At 42.9% G+C, this 10,000-nt stretch overlaps 2 protein-coding genes across 3 annotated transcripts in view; both read right to left on the minus strand.

Moving 5' to 3' along the window:
- Window positions 1-6: 6 nt before the first annotated feature.
- On the minus strand, window positions 7-2,920 carry LOC135205721 (nuclear pore complex protein DDB_G0274915-like). The gene is made up of 2 exons (XM_064236799.1): window positions 2,832-2,920; window positions 7-2,102 (listed from the first exon to the last, which is right to left on the minus strand). The coding sequence occupies exons 1-2, from the start codon at window positions 2,850-2,852 to the stop codon at window positions 129-131; spliced, it is 1,995 nt and encodes a 664-aa protein (XP_064092869.1). The 5' UTR covers window positions 2,853-2,920; the 3' UTR covers window positions 7-128.
- Window positions 2,921-7,371: 4,451 nt separating this feature from the next.
- Window positions 7,372-10,000, minus strand: part of LOC135205722 (nuclear pore complex protein DDB_G0274915-like) — a 20,309-nt gene continuing 17,680 nt past the window's right edge. For both annotated transcript variants that reach the window (XM_064236801.1, XM_064236800.1), the window contains exon 2: window positions 7,372-9,529. In XM_064236801.1, coding sequence (XP_064092871.1) covers window positions 7,568-9,529 — 1,962 coding nt within the window. In that variant the 3' untranslated portion in view covers window positions 7,372-7,567. The remainder of the gene's footprint in view (window positions 9,530-10,000) is intronic.

Consider the following 10,000-nt stretch of genomic DNA (forward strand, 5'->3'; position numbering starts at 1 on the left):
AGTGAGAAAATATAATACATTAGTTTCATAATAAAAATATTATTAACTAAGACTAATCAAGGTTCATCCCGTTTATTAACATCACACTCCCACAATTGTTTGTAAGAAAGGTGCACCCGAGTCCTTTATCAGTTGAAAGTTAAGACGTATCCAAATTTATTGGGGTTCTTTGAGGCGTCGTACTGAGTAAGTTTGAAGTTTTCCGGACTGTGTCTTTGTGAAGAAGGAGCAGAATACTGTGAGGGGGAAGATGGTCGTGTTGAACCACTAGGTGACGATGAAGAGAACGTTCCAACTTGAGATGATGGTGAAGCAGCAAATGCTCCTGCAGGGGAGAATGGTGAGCCAACTGTTCCTCTGTGTGATGGAGAGGAAGAGGAGAGAGATTTTCGAGATGGGGGAGGTCCCCTTGAGGAAGACACCTCCTGAGGTTCGAAACCAATACCTTCTCCAGCACGGAAGCGAACGGTGCGTCTGGTTCCGTCATCATCTACGACAGTGTAGGTTCCCCTAACATTTCCATCAGCATCTGCCGTCTCTGATCTTGAATACTGTTCAGAGTCAAAGGCAAAGTTATAGGAAGCATCAGCATTGGAATTAGCTAACGGGTCAATGAAAGGGACTTCTTTTACAGGTGTAATCCTACCTGTAGGCTGACCAGAAGGTGCTCCAGGGACAATAGGACCTACAGGAATGTGGGATCCCTCAGCAATGAATCCAGTGTCAGAACCAGCTTGATATTGGATCTGTCGTCGTTGACCATCATCAGCAACAAAGGCAAAATCTCCATCAACATTGTTGTTGGTGTCACCTGCTTCTTTCCTTGAGTGGGTGGACGTTTCATAAGCAAAAGCATAACTTCCATCTGGTCTGAGTTCACTGCGGGTATTAGCTTCTTCGAAAGGTGGACGAGATGAGGAAGAGGAGGGACGAGCACCAGAAGAGTAGGTTTGAGGAGCAGCGAGAGAAGATGGACGTTGGCTAGAGAAAGCGGTACTGGCAGAACCCTGAGGTGAAGCTGATGGGGCTCGGTAAGTTGATGGACGGGAACTACCGTGGAAGCCAGAGGACTGGGAGGAGGCAGGTGTGTTTGAAGTTGGGGCAGTTGGGAGATGATCACCAGATGCAGTGAATCCTCTGTTAGCTCCAGCTTGATAGTCAACCCTCCTCCTGACACCATCATCAGCAACAAAAGAAAACTGTCCCTGTACATTAAGGTCAGCATCAGCAGATTCTGAACGAGAATGGTCAGCTGCATTGAAGGAGAAAGAGTAAGAGCCGTCATCATTAGCTGAACTTTGTGAAGAAGAGGCCCCACTTTGTGAAGAGGAAAAGGTTCCACTTGCACTCTTAACTGCAACAACAGAAGAGGAAGATGGCGCAGAACCTGCAGCAGGTGGCCTGTAACCAGGGGAGGAGGAGGAGGAGAAGGATGAGGGAGATCCTAATGATCCTGTTGGTCTGCTACTTGATGGGAATCTGGCACCAGAAGAAGATTGTCGTGTAGCTGCTGGAGTAGATGGAGAAGATTCAGGAGTTGGAGGCGAGAGTGGAAGGTCATTACCTTCTACAACGAAGCCAGTGCCACGACCTGCAGTGTAAGAGTAGGTTCTTGTGATTCCATCATCGTCTGTGTAGGAGTAAGATCCTCGGACATTTCCAGTGGCATCACTTTGCTCTGATCTTGTTTGTCCCTCTCCAGCAAACTGGAAACCATAAGAAGCATCAGCATTTGGGTTGGCCAGGGGATCAACGAAAGGTGGACGAGCCCTTGCAGCAGCATGGGCCTTATGGAAGTCAGGATGTGGTTGTGGGAGGTGAGATCCCGATGGGACAAAACCAGCCTCACCAGCTGTGTATTGAAGATTCACGGAATTACCATCAGGGTCAACATAGCCAAACCTTCCATCTTGCTGTCCAACCCTTGTAGACTTTGCACTCTCGAAGGCTCCTTCACCAGTATCATGGCCATATTTATAAGTACCATCTCTGTGAAGGACAAAATACTGGGAACGCCTTCCGGTTCCTACTTGAGGTATGTTGTAGGCTCCATCTGGTCCAGGCAAACTTAGAGTGCTAACTGTGAAGACAGACAACACAACCTGCAATCCATAAATTTTCATATTACTATTTGGAAAATTGGCCATTCTGTGCTGTATGTAAGGTTATCTTTTAACAGAAAGAGAATGTTCGAAAGTGATTAGAGTAGATAAATGGAAAGTTATTATCATAATGACATCAGTTATATGCTTTGAATTTTGATATGAGTGTAAAGATTTACTTTCACCTTCATGGAAAGAGGAAGGGTTTGAAAAATCCTGTGTGATTATGGTTGTGTATGTATAAATTCCATCTTTCGAATCAGAGTCACTAATATTATAATGTGGGATCGAGTTGCATAGAGAGACAAAAGAATCAGCCCCATGATATGATTCCTTGGATTCAAGTCGACTCTCAAATGCACGAGTTGCTGTCCACTGGATGAATGTTCGTGCTTATCCTTCTGCCTGTAAATGGGAGCTTGTGTATGAATGAGTGCAGGAATGTCTTAAGAAAAAGCAATAGGTAAGGAGTACCATGAATACCATTAATATGAAGAAATAGAAAGCGGTCCAAAGAAGCAAAAGGAAGTTAGTGTATATTTTCGCCTTTTCCACTAAATGTTGGGGAACAAAGTCCTGTAGGGCGATAGAAGCGACTTAGAAATGCCATTATTTCCTTCGTGTATGTGGACGTAGGAACGAGACGAGAGAGGAGAGAGAGAGAGAGGTGGAGAGAGAGATAGAGAGATGGATTTCTGTAGATTCCAACACATCACTGAGTGCCATTACCAAGCTAATCCAGGAGGCCATTGTGGAGATCGCTGGGAGGGTGGGTTTCCTTCAGGCGACGCCGATGTCCCACGAGTGAGTGATCTGCCTTTGCAAGAGCTGAGGCCCTTTTATACCCAGAGGAGGCCGTGAGATGGAACGAGAGTAGGGAGAGTGGTCGGGGTGGGGGTGGGGGGGGCGGGTGGGAGAAGGACAGAAATCAGGGCATCAGGCTGTGCCCTCATTGCCAGATCTGAATTCGTGGCCTGTCGTGGCATGTAAACAGTTGTGCCTGATCGCCCTTGAGGGAACCAGATCCTGTGCTTCTTATTCCGTTGTCTCTCGTCCGTCTTTTTTTTTTTTTTTCTTTTGAAGTTTTGAATTACATTTCCTGTCTGAGATTCTTTCCCTCGATGTTCATCATAACGATGCTGGTTATCATTAGCGCAGGAGTATCCTCGTTTAGCGTAGAATTTCGAATAAACAATTGTAGTGGTTTCGTCCGAGGTTTGCCCCTAAATCAATTATGCCATTTCCCAAAGATCTTACCGAGGCGTCTTCTGGTGAGAGAGACCGGCCCCGAACTTGACGACGGCAAGTCCAGACGTGGATCCAGGAATGGAAGTGTTCCCTTTCTCGTGTTGAAAGCGAAACTTTCTAGATCTTAGAGCCACAAGGAGAGTTGAATCATTCAGAACTGGAATGATTGTCTTCCATTTTTGAGTAATGGAATAGAAGATTTCCAGTGTTTGGGTGGAGCATCAAAGTGTTGCAGTCTGAAAATAAGAGTTTGAATTGAGGGTTGGGGAGAGATTTGCCGATTGTCTTTCATCTCGTGACATGTCGAGATGTTACAATTCTGTTTGCTGGCTTTTGTAATTAAACAGATAACGTTGCATTATTTTCTCTGGTATAATCATTGCTATAGCGTAGGAAAAAGTATAGTCTTCTTCTTTTTTATTTTTATTTATTTATTTTTTTGTTCTGTTTCAAGAGCCGGATGTTTCAGCGATGTGTCTGATGTTACATTTAAGGTTAAATGCTTTGATTTTATTGTGAATAAGTTGGGGTTATTTTCTTTTCATGAAGCATTGATATATATATATTCGCTGATATTTTTTATAAGCGATATTTATCATTACCAATGATTAATTCCCTCAGCCTTGATACCTCTCTCTCTCTCTCTCTCTCTCTCTCTCTCTCTCTCTCTCTCTCTCTCTCTCTCTCTCTCAACTTAATGAGTCTGACAATGGAGGATGAAAACCCACAACAGCCAAATAGTATTGTTGGACTGGAGACGTCCCTTTGTTTCAGTCAGAAAGATTTTAAGCTGAGCCTCATCATTGTCCGATCAGCTGATCGTCATCTCTGAGGTCATGAAGTTGCAGGAAGAGATAAGTGTACAGTAGGTACATCACTACAGTCATGAAATTGCGGAGGCTGGTCTGTACATAGTACTGGGGAGGACATCTCTGCCTATGTCGACTTTCCTTCTTTAGTCATTTCTGTCGTAATTTTATCTTGAGTCCTCTGTTTGCCCGAGTTTTTCTATTAGTTTTTTTTGTGTGCATTTTCACTTTTTCTTTTCCCCTTTGTACTTTTTCATTTCCCTCCCATCTTTAGGGATTCAGGGTGCAACAGTTGTTGATAAAACTTAAATGAAATGAAGTTCTTCCTTCGGAGATATCAACAAGACATCAATAACTCTCGTGAAATTTGCCATGAGTAGATTCTTGCAAATACTCTGAAGGTTTTAAAGGCAACGTAACGGAGTCTGACTCACATTTCATTTTTCGTTTCGTGCTGAGGAACATCGTGATTCTGTCTCATCTTCGTCGAGGCTCTGAATCTAATGCTGGCCTCGAATTTGGAGTTGACAGCAACGTGTTTTTATTGAGGGGGCGATCCTCAGGAATCCTCGGTTTTGACGTCGGAGTCGTGTGGTTATTTGAACAGCTATTGAAGAAAGAGCAGCTAATGTTAAGGGGGATTTCACTCTTTTCCTGTGACGGCAGAACTGTTTTGCAAGCATTTGGTGTTTTCAGCATTCAACCGTTTGATATGACGAATTTTACAATAGATCCCTTTAATGAGTATGAAAAGTAATATTTTGTTGGTGACACCACTTGAGGAAGTCCATGGCAGTGGAGAGGCTGAGAGGATAGCAAAAACAGGCAGCTGAACTACTTCCAAGGAGAAGTCCAATTTTGTTTTAAACTTTTCCCCCCAAATTACAGCTTCAGTGCGAGGCAGGAGCCAAGACCGTTGGAACCTGATAAGTTCGAACGAAATAGAAGAAATGACATCCTTTATATCTCTTTAGAAGTATGGAAATATTCCAGGAGATGGGAGTGGGTCGTATGAGGCCGATTACGCAGAGGACTTGCTACCTTAATCCATAAAAATATGATGAAAATAACCACCAGTCTTGTTGCCTTCGTGGGGAGGTAGTGCCGTCAGTGCACCTCACGGGGTGCACTGCAGCCATTACTTAAGGTTCCCTGCAGCGTCCCATAGGCCCTTACATGCAGCCCCTTCCATTCCCTTTCCTGTGCTTCCGTTCATATTCCATCTTACCTTCCAACCTCATTGAAGAATTGCGTCATAGAGCAACTGTGAGGTTTGCCTCCTGTTACGCCTTTGAGATCTTTTTCTGGAAGCTTCTGTTTCAGCTTTGAATGGCCTCATAGGTCCCAACACTTGTTCTTTGACCTAAAGTGTGTATATATGTTCTATTCCAGCAGCCTTTTAGGGAAGATCTCCTGGATCCGTTTGCAGTGAGGCATTTGTTAGCTGGATGCTCCGGTCTTTGGGGTCTGAGGAATCGGTGGCCCTCCGAGGATCGTGGGGTGGATGGGGGGGAGGGGGGTTGATCCTTGCTAGGGTCCAGTGGCAGGATGTTGCTTATGACGCCAGGGGCATTTTTAGCTCTATCTCAGGAGCTGGAAGAAATATCATAATAATTATCTTGTTTCTGTTTTTATAATAAGGTCCTTATGGTTGTATGAATGTATATATGTAGGTTTTTTTTTGTAAATATCGGCGTCATTGAGTTGATAGTCACGATTTCAGATCATTTCTAATAAGTCTTTCACTCATTTTTATTTTAAAATATTACTTTATCTTTGATTTTTATTTTTGTTTGTATTTTGTGCATGGGCGTCATTTCAGATTTTTGTTAAAGGGGGGGTGGGGAGACAAAGACGGTTTGGCAAGCGAAGCGAGCCTAATCAGCTGTTTTTTTTTTTTTTTTTTTACTTTGAGCAATTATATATGTTTTTGAAACCACATGTGCAAGGTATTTCATCAAAATTACATACTCCCACTACTGTTTGTTTATCTCATCATCACTGGTAGCTATTATAGTAGACAGACAAGGATCAAGAAACGTAATATTTCGAGAAATTTCATGTATTTATGATTGTACATTCAAAAAGAAAACATACTGTTACTTTTTGGGGCTTAGGGGTGAGGGGGGCCAAGTTGAGGGTTGGGGGGCAACTTGAATCTTGGGGATGGCAGTTGGCCCCCCAACCCCCAAATGACCCCCCTTGATTTTGTGGTAGCAGTGGCGTCAAATTTGGCGATTGCCTCTGACGTGGGCAGCCCTATATTTCCTTCTGAACTGATAATTGTAAAACCAAAGATATTATGAACTATAATACAATCAATCAATCGCTCTCTCTCTCTCTCTCTCTCTCTCTCTCTCTCTCTCTCTCTCTCTCTCTCTCTCTCTCTCTCTTTTTCTGTTTTTTGTTTTTTTATTTATTATAAAGAGCACCAGATTTTATTGAACTTCCGGATCTCGACAAGTTTTTCAAAAGATGAGATTGCTAGCCCTATGGCTTGTTACACCTTTGTTGTGACTCAACACAGTCGATTAACTACATTGTACGTCTGTAGGTTTTGTTGGTGAACTAATTACTGTCAGCGAGTACAATTCACATCCTGTAAGCAAGACAGATGAGAGAGAGAGAGAGAGAGAGAGAGAGAGAGAGAGAGAGAGAGAGAGAGAGAGAGAGAGAGAGAGAGATTTTTGTATGTATGTTTAATCTGAGACGTTTCATAGTAGGCCTCAGCTGAAGTCATATTGTAGTTGAGTAAGACACTTGTATTTTTTAAACCAAGACAGATAACATGAGAGGTTTAGGCAGCAACCAGTGAGGATACGATCTGGTTGTTAGGTTCAACGGAAAGTTTGACAGATTGTGGCTGTGTGAATTTGTTTTCATTAATAAATTGTAGTTAATTAGGAATAGTTATTGAATTTTTCGTTGTATCTACAACCAAGTGAAGATTAATTAGTTTGCCTATACATAGAATTTAGCCATGATAGAGGAAGCAGATAGTTTCTGTAAATTTATAACTAAATTGCAGTGGTATCCTTTTTGTGAGATAAATTTATCAGCATTGTTGCTTGTTTTGATGAGGTATTATATTTATTCCAATCTTTTACTATTTTGTATTTTGCTTGTCATGGTCAGTTATATTCATGGTATTTATGGGAGTCTGGTCCTATGTGTAGGAATCATAGGTAAAACGAAGTTTGAATAAAGATGGGTTTTACTCTGCTCACTTTTTATTGTTTTTATTCACATGTGCTTGTCATGGTAATGCAGGTACTGTGATAGTGAGAAAATATAATACATTAGTTTCATAATAAAAATATTATTAACTAAGACTAATTAAGGTTCATCCCGTTTATTAACATCACATTCCCATAGTTGTTTGTAAGAAAGGTGCACCCGAGTCCTTTATCAGTTGAAAGTTAAGACGTATCCAAATTTATTGGGGTTCTTTGAGGCGTCGTACTGAGTGAGTTTGAAGTTTTCTGGACTGTGTCTTTGTGAAGAAGGAGCAGAATACTGTGAGGGGGAAGATGGTCGTGTTGAGGCACTAGGTGACGATGAAGAGAACGTTCCAACTTGAGATGATGGTGAAGCAGCAAATGCTCCTGCAGGGGAAGATGGTGAGCCAACTGTTCTTCTGTGTGATGGAGAGGAAGATGAGGGAGATTTTCGAGATGGGGGAGGTCCCCTTGAGGAAGACACCTCCTGAGGTTCGAAACCAATACCTTCTCCAGCACGGAAGCGAACGGTGCGTCTGGTTCCATCGTCATCTACGACTGTGTAGGTTCCCCTAACATTTCCATCAGCATCTGCCGTCTCTGATCTTGAATACTGTTCAGAGTCAAAGGCAAAGTTATAGGAAGCATCAGCATTGGAATTAGCTAACGGGTCAATGAAAGGGACTTCTTTTACAGGTGTAATCCTACCTGTAGGCTGACCGGAAGGTGCTCCAGGGACAATAGGACCTACAGGAATGTGGGATCCCTCAGCAATGAATCCAGTGTCAGAACCAGCTTGATATTGGATCTGTCGTCGTTGACCATCATCAGCAACAAAGGCAAAATCTCCATCAACATTGTTGTTGGTGTCACCTGCTTCTTTCCTTGAGTGGGTGGACGTTTCATAAGCAAAAGCATAACTTCCATCTGGTCTGAGTTCACTGCGGGTATTAGCTTCTTCGAAAGGTGGACGAGATGAGGAAGAGGAGGGACGAGCACCAGAAGAGTAGGTTTGAGGAGCAGCGAGAGGAGATGGACGTTGGCTAGAGAAAGCAGTACTTGCAGAACCCTGAGGAGAAGCTGATGAGGCTCGGTAAGTTGATGGACGGGAGGCAGAGGATAAGGAGGAGGCAGGTGTGTTTGCAGTTGGGGCAGTTGGGAGATGATCACCAGATGCAGTGAATCCTCTGTTAGCTCCAGCTTGATAGTCAACCCTCCTTCTGACACCATCATCAGCAACAAAAGAAAACTGTCCCTGTACATTAAGGTCAGCATCAGCAGATTCTGAACGAGAATGGTCAGCTGCATTGAAGGAGAAAGAGTAAGAGCCATCATCATTAGCTGAACTTTGTGAAGAAGAGGCCCCACTTTGTGAAGAGGAAAAGGTTCCACTTGCACTCTTAACTGCAACAGCAGAAGAGGAAGATGGCGCAGAACCTGAAGCAGGTGGCCTGTAACCAGTGGAAGAGGAGGAGGAGATGGATGAGGGAGATCCTAATGATCCTGTTGCTCTGCTACTTGCAGGGAATCTGGCTCCTGAAGAAGATTGTCGTGTAGCTGCCGGAGTAGAGCCAGAAGATTCAGGAGTTGGAGGTGAGAATGGAAGGTCATTTCCTTCTACAACGAAGCCAGTGTCACGACCTGCAGTGTAAGAGTAGGTTCTTGTGATTCCATCATCGTCTGTGTAGGAGTAAGATCCTCGGACATTTCCAGTGGCATCACTTTGCTCTGATCTCGTTTGTCCCTCTCCAGCAAACTGGAAACCATAAGAAGCTTCAGCATTTGGGTTGGCCAGGGGATCAACGAAAGGTGGACGAGCCCTTGCAGCAGTATGGGCCTTATGGAAGTCAGGATGTGGGGTTGGGAGGTGAGATCCTGATGGGACAAAACCAGCCTCACCAGCTGTGTATTGAAGATTCACGGAATTGCCATCAGGGTCAACATAGCCAAACCTTCCATCTTGGTGTCCAACCCTTGTAGACTTTGCACTCTCGAAGGCTCCTTCACCAGTATCATGGCCATATTTATAAGTACCATCTCTGTGAAGGACAAAATACTGGGAACGCCTTCCGGTTCCTACTTGAGGTATGTTGTAGGCCCCATCAGGTCCAGGCAAACTTAGAGTGCTAACTGTGAAGACAGACAACACAACCTGCAAATAATAAAAATTCGTTTAATAATTAGAAATTTGGGTGTTCTGTACTATCTTTAAGATTACCCTTAGTAATAAATAGCAGGTTTAAAATCTGTTAGAAGAGACATCACAGTATATATAAATTTGGTGTCTGGTTTTTGCAGAAATTATTTCTTAGTGTTAAGTGACTGAAATTGGTATGGCTACACACAAATGAATCTTAGTGTTTGAAATTCATATTTAAATAGATGAAAAAATTAGCTCATTTGAAATGAAATTTACTTGTCTAATTAAGTTAATGTTAAGAAAGAAATACTAATTTCAATTCTCAAGCACCGTTGGGTCTTACAGTCTCTCTGTATATAATTGAGAAATTGGTCTTGGATGTCCCGAAAAGAACCAAAGTTTACTGCATATTTAGAGATGATATCCAGAGTTACAGTGACAATAATTCATGAGAAGCAGGAATGAGATTGTGTCTTTTAAACA

This window comes from Macrobrachium nipponense, chromosome 24 (assembly GCF_015104395.2).
Source record: "Macrobrachium nipponense isolate FS-2020 chromosome 24, ASM1510439v2, whole genome shotgun sequence".
Taxonomy (NCBI): Eukaryota; Metazoa; Arthropoda; class Malacostraca; order Decapoda; family Palaemonidae; genus Macrobrachium; species Macrobrachium nipponense.

Excerpts from the sequence above, each read along its gene's own strand:
- LOC135205721 (XM_064236799.1), bottom strand. The coding sequence starts at position 2,852 with ATGGCCTCCTGGATTAGCTTG. Across the intron at positions 2,103-2,831 it reads TGGCCTCCTGGATTAGCTTG|GTTGTGTTGTCTGTCTTCAC; the intron begins GTAATGGCACTC and ends TATGGATTGCAG.